The following is a 16268-nucleotide window of genomic DNA, read 5'->3' on the forward strand; positions in this document are numbered from 1 at the left end:
CTTCTTCATTCACCATTTCACTTTCTCAAAATTTAAATTCTCTTGCAAACAAAATTATAGTTTGAATCGTGTAGTATATCAATGAGCAGTTGCAACAAAACTATGAGAAAAGGATAGAGCACGTGAAGGGAGATTCAGATTCATATGGTTGTATATTTTCTTCTTTTTTTTTAGATAATGTCTATATTTTTCTTATTTATTATATTATTGGTTGTTCATCATAATTGAGGTCATTATTTGTGCATGAAATTGAAAAAAGTGGTATTTATTAAATCAAAAGACTTTTCTTTAAGACGCAAAATTGAAAAAATAGTGACTTTTGATTGCATAGTTTTCGAATGCTGAATAAGAATGGATAAATGTATTTGATTTCATAATATTGTACCATATTTGATTTCACAATATTTTAACACACTTGATATCACAATATTTGACTATACAACATTTTATACTAATATTTGACTATATAATTAATAAAGAATACTATGTTTATATATAACCAAATAACCAATAAAAATGACTATATGTATCTATAATTAATTAATTTCTTTGTGTTATCATCGAACGAAATACGAAATAATCATAGTCATTTGCATCCAATTATTTTATTATTAAATCATATTTAGGATTATAAAGTGATTGCAAGTGTAAATACTTAATTTGTTAATGTTATCGTCCAATGGAATAATAACAGTTATTTATATCCAATTATTTTTTATTACTAAATAATTACTAAAATTTCTACATGCATATATAATTTTTTAGTGTTTTCATCCAATGAAATACGAAATAACATATCCATTTGCATCCAATTATTTAACTATCAATTCATCTTTAAAATTCTAAGTTATAAAAATGACTAAATGTGTATATACTTAATTTCTTAATGTTATCATCCAGTAAAGTTACATCCAATTAATTTTTTATCACTAAATAATTATTATAATTCCAAGTTACAAAACGAACACATGCATATATAATTAGTTTCTTAGTGTTGTCCTCCAACGAAATACGAAATAATCATATCCATTTGCATCCAATTATTTAATTATCAATTCATCTTTAAAATTTGAAGTATAAACGATTGCATTTGTATATACTTAATTTCTTAATGTTATCATCCAATGAAATAATAATATTCCTTCACATCCAATTAATTTTTTATTAATAAATAATTATTATACTTCCTAGTTATAAAAACGACTACAAGCATATATAATTTATTTCTCAGTGTTATCATCCAACAAAATATGAAATAATCATATACATTCACATCCAATTATTTATTAATTCATCTTTAAAATTCTAAGTTATAGAAATGTCTGCATGTGTGTATACTTAATTTCTTAGTGTTATTATCCCAACGAATAATAATTGTCATTTACATCCAATTATTTTAATTACTAAATAATTATCATAATTCCAAGTCATAGAAATGATTACATGCATACTCCCTCCGTCCGCCATTAGGAGTCTCATTCCTTGGCAGCACGAGTTTTAAGAAATGTTAAGAAAAGTGGGTGTTAGTGGAATAGAGGTCTCACTTGTATATATTAGTTTTAAAAGAAATATGAGTGGTATGAGTTAGTTGAAGGTGGGATCCTATTACCATTTATGGTAAAAAGTGAACCGGGACTCTTATTCGCGAACGGAGGGAGTATATAATTAATTTCTTAGTGTTATCATTCCACGAAATCCAAAATAATAATATTCATTTGCATTCAAGTATTTTATTACTATAATTCATCTTTAAAATTCTAAATTATAAAAACGAGTATATGAGCATATACTTTTTTTAAATGTTATCATCCAATGGAATTTAGTAGTCATTCATATCCATTATTTTTTATTACTAAATAATTCTTACAATTATTCTAAGTTATAAAAATGACTGTACGTACATATACTTAATTTCCAAAGGAGATCATTCAACGGAATGATAATATATCCAATTACTTTTTATTAACAAATCATTCTTCAAATTCTAAGTTATAAAAACCAATATCGACATATGTAATTAACTTTTTAATCTATCATTAATGAAATAATAATAATAAATTTAAAAGTTCTAAGTAATCTTATATTTTTTAATCATATGATACTTGCTAATTATGGAACGGTTTTGGGTTGTTTAATTGAAATTTTATGATATCATTTGCATTGCATTTATGATACCATATACTACTAATTTGAGAGTAATTTGACTTTACAAATATAAAAAAAGGATAATATAGTAAATAAATAATTAGTTGATAAGAAAACCGGTTTAAATAAAAAACCGATTTAAAATTCAAGGGCATTTTGTATATACAATATTTGTTAATTAATCTTTTCTCCTTTTTTAAATGTCTCTAAATGTAATCCAATCTTAATTTCATTTGTCTTAATTTCTTTACTAAAATAACGATATTTAATGTTGAAATCAATAATGAAATAAGGACAAATAGATAGCCACCGCATATAATTTCGCCAAATTTCAACATCCAGCACTTGCTTACAACTTTAAAATTTGAAGAATAAGAAAACACAAGACTGATAAAACCGTCAAGAAAGAACATTGCATAAATTTTGGTATGCATAAATTGTAGACATAGAGTTGAAGATACAATGTTGTTAAAAATTAGTAAGATGACAGATTATGTGAGAGTAGAGGGGCAAACAAAAATTTAAGATACAGAGGAATGAAACACAAAACATGTTCCTTTCTATTATCCAAGACAGCAACTAAAATTGAATTGCATACCTTCATGCAGTGGCATTGCATATCACACACTCGTTTAGCTCATCATCACATGATCAATTGACTGAAGTGCTTGATTGGCAAAAAAACGGACATCTACATCAGGGTCCTCAGCAAGCTCTACTAAGCTGGGGCGTATCGATTTCTCCACCACCTAAATAGTATGAAAAAAAACTCAGCTGGAGGGAGGAAAGAGAGTAAGGTAAGCTAAAGAAGGCACTAGGCAGTGAAGGTTGAGGCAACTCACAGAATGATCAACGATGGGGATCATTGACTGCAGCACCTTTGCAACGTTAAACTTAATGTTGGGTACTCTGGATAATATTAGAATCGAGCATGTTAGTCATCAGAACCCGAATGTGTGCTATTACACCTCCATGGATGGGGTGGATAGACAATTACCTGTCCTTTGATGCGGTGACCATAACAGGCAGCAAGTGAGAACATGTGATCTCAGAACCCATAACGGGAGCAAGCAAGGCAATTGAACGAAGAACAGTCATCCGGTACAAATAATGGGGATTGTTTACCATATCCAGAACCTGAATGAAAATGAATTCAGCTCATCAGCCAATCTGATCGATGGCATACATAGACAATGAGGTATTGTAAAATCAAACAAGGAACCGCTATCAGATAAAATCATGGATATATATCATATATGTGGGGAAGGGAATTGAGGTAATGTAGGAATCCTGGAGGAACATATATTTAGGTTACAAGCTTACCAAGCAAAATTCAAGTAGTAACCTGCAGGACAAGAGTTGCACTATATTCCAACAATGTAAAACCTTTTCTAATCTCCAGATAATTAAGAACAAAGTCAAAAGGTAAGACGTAAGAAGTAAGAACAGTTCCTAACATAAAAGTCAACTGCTGGAGACAAGCAATAAGTATTAAAGATAACTAAGTTACTCTTGTCACATCTTTGATATAGTTTGTAGAGCAAAGAGGCAATACAAAGCCATATATCTAAATTCGTAAGATAGCATGTAACTCGCAACATTAAAAGGTGCATATGCTGCAACCAAACATAAAGCTTTTGGATATTGTCGTATACCAGCACAAGACACAAGTAACCCCTTAGTTTAAGAATCCTGAGGTTAGCAACAGCCTTTTCATTTATTAGTGTAAGAAACATGATTATGATAAGAGGGTAGGATAATAAGGCACAATAAAAGCCAATATTGTATGACTTTTTTCACCCTGTTTTCTCAAATATTCAAACTCTTTATTTCCCCCTACTTCAGGTCAGTGCAAAAGCAGACGATAATATATCATGTGATTTTCTAAGACTTCTGCAACACATTAGCCAACACTTATAATCCAAAATCCTCATAGGAAAATAAATAGCCAGAGCAGAGAAGTTCGTATGAAAGGTTGGAACATAACCAAACTAGTAGCATTTTAAAAAAGTTTTCCACAACCTGAGGAATGATATGCTGCATTGCCCACTCTGGACCAAATTCTTCTGCCAGACGTTTCAGATTATTAGCTGCAGCATCTCTAATGGAGTACACCTGAACAAACGCCAAAGGTTATGAATGGACTAATAATATCTAAAGAAACCCAACTCACCCGGAAAAAAGGGAATGGAAGAGCAGAAAAGGGTGTGCTTATGCATGAAAAAACGAATAAATATGGAATATGGGAAAGAAGGAATCTTCATTTTGCAATTGGCTGCAAAAGAACAGTTGCTAATCATACTTCTGGGAAAAATAGAGAAATGCCAAGAGATGGGTGTTCTTTGGATGCCTCATCAGAGTCAAGTTAAAACTCCAAAGCTCAAATACATATGCATTATATACCTTTTCACATGTTCTCAAATATATGGAATCTAAAATGAGAGTAGCAATCAATATATAGTAAGACAACATAACATTTAAACTTTTTCTCAAGAAACTTCAACCTTGTCCTGTAGCCACTGCATGCATAGGGCACCTAGCTTTTCATCAAAAAATCCTACACCCAGTTGACTAGCCAATAAAGGTATATATTCTATGATGGCGAGCCGAACTCTCCAGTGCCTATCCTCTGCCAGCTCAACAATAGCTGGTAATAGAGATTGCGAGAGTAAATCAATTCCAATAACCTGCAAGTGCCGAAAAAAACGATTAATTTGACACAGTAACCTCACAATACAACAATGAGTCGAGCACCACACACCTGATTGACTTGATCTAGCTTGCTGATGATATTAAGGCGAACATCAGGAAACTCATCTTTCAAAAGTGAAAGAAATATGGGAAGAAGTTGATCAATTGTTGCATCCTGCATTATGACATTAACAACACAATGTCTATTAAAATATCTAGTGACAAGTGAGCCTACTATGTATATTACCAATAATTACAATACATAACCATTAGCAATACAGTATATTTCAGAGAACTCATTCCAGATCCATCCACACACATTTACAACTGATTCGAGCCACAATGCTAACAAGCTTCAGTATTTTTGCTATGTGAAACAAGAAGCTACTAGTTCCGCATGAAAGGCTTCTGCTGTATCTAACAAACTGATAGCATCAATAAAAGAGTTGATATTTGTGTACCAGACACGGGAAAATGAGAGGAGATGCAAGTATCAAGCAAGTCATGAACAACAGAGAAATGTTTTAGGAAATATCCCTAACAGAGGTAGTTTACAAATAGAAGTTTACGACGAAGACAGCGAAAACTATACATCAGTAAAATGGACAAATAGGTACCGTCAATTGAATAGATTCCCCTATGTACCATTATTTGGAACTGTGATTCTTATAAAGCACAACGATGAGGGCATCTTAACATGCCCCAGCTATGCATCCATGAGTAAACATAAATATGATACCACTATCAACTTAAATTTGATATATATGTTTTACCTTCCCTAAAACAGGAGCCATCCCCATAATGACGGATGCCAAAGCAGACCTTACATGCTGTGAAGAATCAGATGACAACTCCTGCAAGCATTATCCTCCTCTTGTAAGACGGTTCCAAAAGACAGGTTCGTATATACATAGAAAAAAGATCAATCTTGATTTTTGCATCATGGTAGATTGGTAGTTACCTTTACACAGGGAAGAATATGTTGGATAGCCAGATCGGGGTTAACAATTCGACAAAACTTAGTCACTTTTCCCGCAGCTGCAATTCGGACTTCTGCTTCATTATCTCGAAGTATTCGGACATATGCAGGAACCAAATCCGTCCTTGAAACATCATAGAGTTCAGTTGTTCATATTTGTATTCCAAAAAACACACAAGAAACCTAATGTCTACACTTATACGCCAACAAAGATTGATCATTGTCATTAGTACTGATCTCATTACATTTAGGAAGCTGGTCATTTAGGAAGCTGGTACCCCATACTCCTCAAAAGTGGCAAAAATAAAAGGTTCAGTAAGGTTGATGAGATAATTACAACACCACCAAAGTGCTACAAATTAGTATTTCTGCAAATAAATCATTAACTGAACTATGTCTACTCAAAAAAGGTCATCTATGTGTGATAGCTGCAAGTTATACTCCCACCGTTTCCTAAAAATGAAATTCTTTCCTTTTTGGTCTGTTTTCTAAAAATAGAAACTCTCCATTTTAGGAAATAGACCCCACGATCCACTAACACTAATTCCACTACTTTTTCTCATCTTATCTCTAACTTTACCCATTTTTCTCATCTTATCTCTTTACCAATTTTGCATTAAAACCTGTGCCGTTTCCAAAGTTCCTATTTTAAGGAAACGAAGGGAGTAATATTTATGGAATATTCCACTGAAAAAAAATACAGAATGTTTTGGCTGAGGCTGAATGAGGGAATTTCAACAGATTAGACCGCCACCAGAGTGGTATAGTGGGTATATACAAAAGGCAAACCCCCCCCCCCCCCCTACCCCAGGAACATAGGTGCCAGAAAAGCAGACATATTTCTTTGTCAGATATACATAAAGCATCAACATTAAAAGGAACTAAAAATAGAGTGTTTAATCAGATGCAAAATTGAAAAAATAGAAACCAGATATTGAACAATACCTAGTAGGTTCAGGTCCCACAGCCTCACATAGCTCATACAATTGATTGGCAACCATGTAGCGGACACGCCATGACTTATCCTAATTAATACAGCAAAAAATAGATCAACAAAAGTAATAGAGCAACATCCACTTGCAGAAAAACAATAAAAATATGACCAATTGATATGTTGTGAATTGCAGGCCAAAAAATCATAATTGATGCTTAGCCAAAATAGAGTAACCTACAATGAAGCATTTGAATAACGGGAGAGATGAGGCATAAAAGATTAAAAGGGTTCCAACAGATTATTCAAACTTTAGTTCTAGATAATACTTGAAGCATGAGTAATAAACAATCCAACATATATCCAATGAAGCAAGTAGATAAGATCTAATGAAACTATACCAATAATATCACAGCACATCTACTATTATATCATACATCATGGCTAATAAAATGAATACAATTCAGTAAGTACCTGGGAGAAGTTGACAATGACGGGGAGAATGTGTCCAACACAATCTTGAGGGTCCAACAACTTCCCGAGAGCAGCACAGCCCTCAACAGCTAGCAAGCGAACAGAATCCTGATCTGAAAATATGAACTAAGTTCAATTTTACTTCACCACGCAACACTCATATTACAAAGAAGACTACATTTTAATTTTTTAATAGGTTTTGATATAAAATATTATTTTGCTGAACAAAATTATAGCACTAATATCTGCAAATATCTAAGCCCTGCGATCTACCAAGCACAAAATTCAGAATCTTTAGAGTTTATGCCAGGGCAAGTTGTATGACTGTACCATCAATCACTAACAATCTACGACTTCTGTGAGATAATTAATATTAGCTGGACGTATGATTTTACCATCCTGCGTAAGATCCTCGAACATGGACATGATGTCGCTTTTGAGATACGAAGCTTCCACAGTGGCAGCAAATTTTCCCAAATTTCCCGCAGCAGCCCTTCTGACCATAGGCATATCATCTTGACACAACTGGCTATAAATTGATCTTAATTCTGTCTTTAGCATCTCTGAGGCACTAGGGTAAGCAATATGAAATAGTCCACAAGCCGAAACACGAGCTGTAAACCACTCACCAGCTGCCAGCCTCTGTTAACCAAAACAGAGCAAGATAAAAATGAAATGAAGAAATTGCACATTCTTGAATGCTTCACTACCAGAAAAACAAGTTCTACACAAATGCACGTGCAAGGAAGAAGAATAAGATGATACAAACAACATAGGACTAGCATAATTTTAAATAAAAATCCAAATTCAAACACCAAACCCAACTCAAATTGCATGGCATTTTAGGCGATAATCAAGAATTAATGATTAAAGCGATTTCACATTTCAGTTGTGCTTCCAAGTTCCAATATAATATATTAAGCTATCAAGAAAAGTTAAATCATTAGTAAATTTGGATACAGGATGAAGACAAGGCTGATTATTATAAGAAAATTAATAAAACATACCAAAATCTACTCAAATGTTTTGCTCAAAAGGACCCTAGGAAACCATGAAATGGATTTCATACTTGCAAACAAATGTAATAAAAAAAATCCTAATAAGCTTCTAGTGATTATACATCTCAGCTTAAAATTAAAATAAAATGCAGACAAGGTATATAAGAAAGGAAACAAGGGAAAACAAAAATTTGCAATCAGACATCATATATGTCTGAAGAACGATAATATCAAGAATGAATTTATGACATTTGGCTACAAACTAACATAGCTAAGCAGATAACTTCTAACCTTCACAAGTGGAACAAAAGAATCAACCAAATCACTTCCTTTCATCTGTGTTCCGATTCTGCACAATGATTCTACAGCTTTATCCCTCACACAGGTCTCTTCCACAGTACAAAGGGTTTCCAGTGGGAGGAGCAAAACCTGTGCATGCTCCACCCCTCCAACATATGGAACGAAAACACCCAATTCTTCAGCCATAGCAAGGAGCACCTCATCATCATCGTCATTGTTCTCACTCAGAAATGGTATCAACTCTTTTCGAGTCCTTTCCTCCCCCAGTGCACGTGCAATGGTGGATAGTCTTCGTATAGAGTTCAGCCGGAGTTGAATGTCATCATTCTTGAGCTCATCTATGAGCACCGCTATTGGATACAGAGGCTCCTCCACCATCGCCATCCAACCAAAATATTAATCTTCCTTGAAATTAAAAGCTTCACTGAAGCATCGTGAAATAATAAATGTTTAAAAGGGCTGCTTCATAACTAAGGGGTGACATGAATGTCTTTAGAATCATTGAATTTTGTCCACAAAAACTAGAAAATGAAAGGAAACCTGTAAACTATGCACAAGATCTACTTCAACAATAAATGTTACAGAAAGAGAAATACATGATTTATGATAACTGAACGTAAAATTCCGATTACACTCATTGGCATAATTTAAATGAAGATGTAACACTGCGTTGCAGAGGATTTTTTCTGCCAGGGATAATGAAACGTTCCCGAATGCGGAACATCACATTTTATTTCTGATTAAGATTTAAAATTTGCATAAAATTTCAATCTGTGAATTGGTAAAAATAATTACTGTCGCCTCATCCTCCATGTAAAGAGAATCAAGGGCAAAACAGAAGGAAAATCGAAGATCTGGAAAATGTAAATCCGGACAAGGGCAAAATGAAAAAGAGAAAAACAATTACTGTGTGTGTACAGTATGTATACATCCATGTGTAGAAGGGATGGGTAGGGTGAGAGAGTTACCGCTACCGGAGAAATGAGTTCCAGCCGGCTTCCCGCAGATTCGAAGGTTGAGAGAGACTGTGTTTTTTATCGCGGCTCTCTTTAATTTTGTGTTTTCTATTTTGTTTGGAAGTCGCATTTCTAGGAGCTAAAAAACGGGTTACGAAGTTTTTTATTCCCACGTAAATCGGATCCGTCCTTGGGCCTTGGCCCGTCATTTCTTTTTCTTTTTTTATTTTATAACTGTATTGGATGGTTATGTGATATTTTGAATTAATTTTTTCAAACCACTGCTAATTTTCCATTCCAAATTTATCGTTTTTCTTAAAGAAAATATGTTCAATTGTAAAATATTATCAGTAGTATTTGATTTTTTTTTTTACTTGGATTGAATATGTGGTAGTTCAGGATTTTCAAAAGTTAGGTTATATATTTTTCTTATAAAATTCCTAAATTCTAAAGAAAGAGGAGTCGTGGAGCTTAATCACTTGAAATTAAAAACAAGATTTGGATACAATTATGCAAATATTACAGGTTAATTAAACCATACATATAAAATATTTAATTAATATTTTTAATTAGTACTCCCTCTGTCCGCCACTAGGAGTCCCGGTCAATTTTGCACACTCATTTTATTAAAATGATAATAAATAGTTAAAGTGTAGAAATAGTAAAGTAAGATAGAGAATAATGTAGACAAGATTCTTGACTACATTATTCTCTCTCTTATTTTACCTTTTCTACACTTTAACTATTTATTATCATTTTTATAAAATGAGTGTAAAAAAGTGATCGAAACTCCTATTCGTGGACGGAGGGAGTACAAAATATTTTATATTAACATATAATCGTGTGACTAGTGTTTCAAATTAATATATCCTTAAAAAGTTTTTTGACGGAATATACTAATTTATAACACTAATAAAAAAATTTGAATGAAATATGCAAATTTTAAATATTTTGTACTAATTTAAAACATTGGTTAAACTTAAACGTTTTGTATGTATGGTACTTACTTCAGATATTCTCGTATTAGATTATTAAATGTTTAAAATTTCTTTTCTTTTCCGGTCCCCTTTTTACTTTTTTTATTAAAGTTTTATTTTTATAATTTTAACGTTTTGTACGTAAGGAGTATATATTAGAGAAAACATTCAATCATCAAATCAAATATCATAATTTTCAAATCGTATTACTTTGACGATTAATAAAAAAAATGAATATATAGTCGAATTACAACTTTCAAATCCGAATAAAAAAAAGTGATATTATTTGATTCGATTACATCCAATAATAATAAGTACTCCCTCTGTCCCATAAAGATCATTCCATTTTTTTCATTTTCGTCCGTTCTATAAAATTTGTCTCATTTCACTTTTTACCATTTTTAGTAATGGACCTCATATTCCACTAACTCATTCTCACTCATATATGATTATAAAATTAATATATAAAAGTAGGACCCACATTCCATATTTCAACTCACTTTTCATTACATTTCTTAAAATCCGTGCCCGGTCAAAATGTGACAATCTTTGTGGGACGGAGGGAGTATTATTTATTTTTTAATATTCATTTCACAAATATGGAATTGTTATATTAGCCCCATTATAATGAAATAGTATATGAAAATAATATATGTGATTTTTTTTATGTGAGCACTGTCATGCATGTTTAACGAATTAAAATATATTATTGAAATGTTATTATTTTTTGACATATTAAACAATATTATTGAAATTTTTAATTTTATAAAAATCATAAAAATTAAAGCTTAATTCACTAATTTTTTTATAATTTCAAATAAATAAATAAAATAATATATTAAACTTTCATTTTTATAAAATCAAAATTTCAACGACATTTATAATGTGTTAAAATTAAACTAATTTTATAAAATTATACAAACAACCATTTCAAACGATCAAAACTAGAACTAAAATACCACCATTTATACATGTCAAGCAAAAACAAATTTTATATAAGCATTAAAACTTAGACAAAAATTACAACTTACAAAATTAAACGGTGCAAAAGGAAACGACACGAAAATTTGACCCAAACATATACACGAACTACCGAATAAAAATTCAGTGGTTCAGACATATAACTATTGTCCATCATAATTTCAAAAACTAATTAGACACCATTGTGATAATATGTCCGAACTAATGAATTTTTACTCCACGAACCACACCCATGTCATCGTGCTCGTGCTCGTGCCCACGTGGTCCTAACCGAGATAGGCCTTCTACTAATATCCAAAGGCTCTACACCTTCTTCATTCCTTGATCCATTCTCACCTTTTCCATCCGAAGCCATCTCCATCTCATCAAACACTGCATTTCCCTCAATCACTCCCCCTTCTGAATCCGAGCTCGATCCAGAGAATGACCTCCTAACCATAGTCTTGGACTTCAATTCCATACTAGTAATCTGCTCTTTGGGAGTGGCCGGATCCCCCGACTCCGATCGAGACAGTTCCACCGCGATTCTGGCGGCCGCGGCGGCGTAAGCGGCCGACTCAAAAGCCGCTTGCGCCGCATCCGCCACGTCCTTGTACTTTCCCCTCAGGCTTCCACTTTCCCTCTCATCTTCTGCCTTCTCCTCAGATGAACTCACACTGGTTTCCTGCAGCATTAAAAATTAAATCCATACATAATTGATTAGGATGGAAATTGGATCGTTTTTTTTTTCCGATTAATGCTGGATTCATAATCATACCACTGGAGTTTCTGATGTAGGAAGCTCGATGCTGTTCTCCAAAGCGATCTCCTTAAGCACCTTCATTTTGTTCTCCAAGCTCGGCATCCTCGTCGATAGCTTCTGTATAACCTGCACTTGAAATTGATTAATTCAATGCAAATTGCAAAATCTACTTTGATTATTGATCCAGATTCAACAGCAATGTTACATTGGGATTGACTCCGCAATTATTGCGCAATTCAACGGCGCGAGCTGCGAATTCCCTCCCGAATCGAAGAGTGAAGATCGCTCGAAGCTCCTGCAGCTCCGGAAAATCTCCGCATCTCGTCGAAGCGAAGATCAACGTCGAAACCGCCTCGAGCAGCTCCTCTGGGCAAAATCTACCATAAACAGAAATAGAAATTGAAATCAGTGTAAATAAATGCGTGATTATCGTGGTCATCGGAAAGGAAATCAATGACCAACTTGTTGTGTTCGAAGAGGCTGACTCTTTCCACAAGCAGATGGCAGTATCCTTCCAACACCACAAACACATCCAACATGTTCTGCTCCTTTATAACTTGCTCCACCTATCATCATCAATTGAGATCTAAATTATTATTGAACAAGTATTTGATACACACCAAACAGGAGAACTCAGCCCAAAAACAGAGACTTGAGAGAGCCTATTTAGTCTATATACTCCACACCGTTGTTTTCACAACCGATGTTGGAATTGAGTCCGTAACAGCATTTCAGTGTTATTCAGGAAGAGAAAGGAGTTAGGGGTGCGTACCCTGAGAAGAGCCCTGTCGTGGGTGTTGTTGGTGAGGAACTGAACGACATCGGATCGGGCGACAGAGCAGCGGGCGCGGCGCTGGTTCTTGAGCACGGCGAGGCGGGAGACGGCGAGCGACGCCGTGCCTTTGAATTTAGTGGCTTTGAAGCTTCTCCCGAGCAAAGCATCCAGTTTCTTCCCCATTCGATCACAAATAACAAAAGCTAGGTGCTCCTTTGCACCTTTTTGTTGATTACGCAGGCAGTGTGTGTGTGTGTGTTTATATATATACTCCAAATTTTTAAGGTATAAAAGCAGAAAATCTTGACGTTTTGCAATAAAATTAAACGCGTGTGTGGAATTTCTTGGTGATTAAGCTTAAGGGATCTTTTCGTATATGGGAATGGGGAGATATGCATACGCGTTAAGTTCGAAAAAACTGAGGAGCTTCGCAAGCGGTCCTATTGATATGTACATTTGAATTTTAATGAATCTTTTACATTTTTTTAGAAATAGGTAAATGAAATTTAATGGTGAGTGACACTAATAATTTTGGCACTGTCCTCTCTATTTTAGGGATCTCTACGTTATCCACAAGAATTTTTCTTATATCAAACAAAATTCGTGGGATATTCTTTCTTGCTTATGTAATAATGTCTGCGCTCAACAATAAGATTATATATTAGTATTATACATGGCATATTCAGATGAGGACTTCAAGCTTTATATAAATACAGGAACAAGTATACGACTGCAGATATTATGTTTGATTAACTAGTTGTTTATTTGTGATATTGGAATTGATCATGTATAATTAGTTGTATTTAAAGTATAATTCTATGTCGACATGATGATTTAAAGCCGAGTGGATTAAATAATTGACCAGATTAAATTGTTTTTTTTTTTGGATTAATATTTAATTGCAATTAATATATTATATTGAAGTACATGATTTACATTCATGTCATCAAAATAATAAATTAACTTGAGCTTCATTCTATCATTCACATGTGAGAGCACATTCTTAAAAAGAATCCCATATATAAACGTGAAGCTACACATATAGTTGATGTGTATTATAAGTTTAGTGTCTGATTTAGAAATTGTACACAAATACAAATAAAAAAAACTTAAACAAACATCAAATTGCTCCGCGCATATTGTTTTTTAGATCAAACCCTTAATTAATTAAATGTATCAATCAATCATCCATCTAATTGCCGTAGTAGCAAGTTAATAGAATAGCCAAAAACAAGTCCATGTTTGGTGGCCAGCTTACATCAATCTTCAACATGCATATAAACAAAAAGATGCATACACACTCTGTTTAGTCCAATAAAGTGAATGATACAGTAGTAGCAAAACTTTAACTTAGAACACATGCTTTACCATTACTAATTAAAATTTTGCAGAAGCAAACACGAAAAGAATAGGGCCTTTTCTAGTTTTACGGCTAATGTTTGTTTTTCAATTGGGAAGAAATATGAGTACCAGATTAGTGGAAATTTTCTTCTTTCCAGCCCCACAAAGTAGAATAGACAAGAAAAATTGACTTACTATAACCATTCAAAGATTGTTTGAAGAAACCTCAATGTACAAAATGTCTAGAAGGGGTGGAAATGTTCTAGAGATCATTTAATTTGTTTGTGACGTGTGGTTTAATTTGATACAAGAGTTCAAACGCATGTATATATAGAAACTTTAGCGTCTCATTTCATACATAAAACATAGAGAAGAGAAAGATATTCATCAAAAGTGTTAATGCCTTTTTTTTGTAATGCTTAAAACATAAGTGCATAACACAATAAATTGATTAACAATTGCATGTCCCTTGGAGTCAATTTGGAAGGATATATGGATTTCAATTCACTAATTCCAATCTCTTTTTATTTTGTTTAAAACCAGGGACCAGGATATCTACCAACGATGACTATTTTTTTTTGTATATTTATAGATAGACACCTAAAAATGAGATAATTAGCCTATGAATTTAAGACGGTTTTTCAAGTATACGACCCAATTTTAACCTTATGATTTTATACATATGCACTTCTTGGGGAAAAGATCAAAACTTCGACAAACCAATTACTACAGTATTACACGATGGGCTATTTAAATGGACCACTCTAAATCATACCAAGGCAATACAACTCCTTCAATGGCCCAAATTCCACCTATAGTCTATACTCTATTTTGAGTAAGATACAGCTTTAATTAAGATAATCAAACCTTATTTTGGTAACATAGTTTAAAGAAGGTGTAAGCATAAACTTCCAAATTTTAAACAATTCACTTTGAACTTTAGAGCATCTTACTATTTTTCTAGAAATATGCTACAGTATTTTTTAAAACGAGAAAATTCTGTAGTCACTATTTAAAGTGTAGTACACAATAATTAAGCAAACCCCGCTCATGTGCAATACCAACCACACAAAGAGATCTAGCTATTTGAAAATAATGCACTTCTGTTTTGTTCTCTCTTAACATCGTCAGATCCATCAATCATTGTACTATGCATTAATTATGTAAATACTCTCCATTCTAAAAGAGAATCTTAAGAAACATGATGTAGTAGTATTTTTTTAATGACACTCGAGGGATCACATTCATCTTGGAAAAATTGTAATCAATCTATAAATAATCATTCTTCATACATATATATACATAACAAAAATAGACAGTACACTTAATTTACAACTGAAATGGAATAAACACAAGGCTAGACAACAAGAGAATAATTTAATTGAATGAAATTAAATACAGAAAATTATATTGCTATATTGTTATCTGCGCTTTGAATGTGAAAGAGTTAGTGTCACAGTCTTCTCAACGACACTGATCACCAAAGATTGAGTCTCTCCTGCAATATTAAAGGACCAAAGTAGCATAAATTAATGTTTTCTTAAACTAAAGATTGAGGTTATGAACCAATGAACTGAAACACTAACCATTCATCTTGTTTATAATCTCAGCCACTCTTTGCCGGCACCGTGAACACCGAAAATCGGCCATGAATACTACTTCTTCAACCTTTTTTGAGGCAAAATCAATTATGAAACAAACTTGAACACGCAATAAAGTTGTGTGGAAACAGAGTGAAATTATACTTACGAGAGGTATGGCCAAGGACTCCACGGAAGCTACGGTGGTGTGGGGGCGGACACGGCCTCTGCCGCCCGTTGCTTTGACTGAAATCTCATCCACTTTCCGGCTAACAAGAGACATGATATTGCGACGCTGCAGCTTTAAAAGAAGCATGAATAAGTCGATGCTATATAGTCTTGCAACTTATAATTATATAGTGATTAGAGTTCTAATATAGTTATAACGTGTCAATTAA

General features: G+C 33.3%; 2 protein-coding genes across 2 annotated transcripts; both read right to left on the reverse strand.

Moving 5' to 3' along the window:
- Positions 1-2533: 2533 nt before the first annotated feature.
- On the reverse strand, positions 2534-9598 carry LOC125205718 (uncharacterized). Its single transcript, XM_048104792.1, has 13 exons — positions 9487-9598; positions 8510-8942; positions 7616-7862; positions 7221-7333; positions 6761-6840; positions 5798-5939; positions 5610-5690; positions 4907-5011; positions 4650-4832; positions 4168-4260; positions 3143-3282; positions 2988-3054; positions 2534-2894 (listed from the first exon to the last, which is right to left on the reverse strand). Exons 2-13 carry the CDS (start codon positions 8900-8902, stop codon positions 2778-2780), a joined length of 1761 nt encoding a protein of 586 aa, XP_047960749.1. The 5' UTR covers positions 8903-8942; positions 9487-9598; the 3' UTR covers positions 2534-2777.
- A 1798-nt stretch (positions 9599-11396) lies between these two features.
- LOC125203583 (vacuolar protein sorting-associated protein IST1-like) lies at positions 11397-13243 on the reverse strand. The gene is made up of 5 exons (XM_048101963.2): positions 12947-13243; positions 12637-12740; positions 12380-12551; positions 12190-12300; positions 11397-12096 (listed from the first exon to the last, which is right to left on the reverse strand). Exons 1-5 carry the CDS (start codon positions 13130-13132, stop codon positions 11668-11670), a joined length of 1002 nt encoding a protein of 333 aa, XP_047957920.1. The 5' UTR covers positions 13133-13243; the 3' UTR covers positions 11397-11667.
- Between the last annotated feature and the right edge of the window lie 3025 nt (positions 13244-16268).

This window comes from Salvia hispanica, chromosome 6, assembly GCF_029641045.1.
Source record: "Salvia hispanica isolate PSC_SH4W2 chromosome 6, Shi_PSC_v1, whole genome shotgun sequence".
NCBI lineage: Eukaryota > Viridiplantae > Streptophyta > Magnoliopsida > Lamiales > Lamiaceae > Salvia > Salvia hispanica.

What these genes read in the sequence shown, in the direction of transcription:
- LOC125205718 (XM_048104792.1), bottom strand. Translation starts at nt 8,902, where the DNA reads ATGGCGATGGTGGAGGAGCCTCTGTATCCAATAGCGGTGCTCATAGAT. An exon ending in ATATTCTTCCCTGTGTAAAG is followed by an intron (nt 5,691 to 5,797) that starts GTAACTACCAAT and finishes TAATGCTTGCAG; the next exon opens with GAGTTGTCATCTGATTCTTC. An exon ending in TGCAGCATATCATTCCTCAG is followed by an intron (nt 3,283 to 4,167) that starts GTTGTGGAAAAC and finishes ATTTTCATTCAG; the next exon opens with GTTCTGGATATGGTAAACAA.
- LOC125203583 (XM_048101963.2), bottom strand. Translation starts at nt 13,132, where the DNA reads ATGGGGAAGAAACTGGATGCTTTGCTCGGGAGAAGCTTCAAAGCCACT. An exon ending in ACGACAGGGCTCTTCTCAGG is followed by an intron (nt 12,741 to 12,946) that starts GTACGCACCCCT and finishes TGATGATGATAG; the next exon opens with GTGGAGCAAGTTATAAAGGA. An exon ending in ATTGCGGAGTCAATCCCAAT is followed by an intron (nt 12,301 to 12,379) that starts GTAACATTGCTG and finishes TTTCAAGTGCAG; the next exon opens with GTTATACAGAAGCTATCGAC.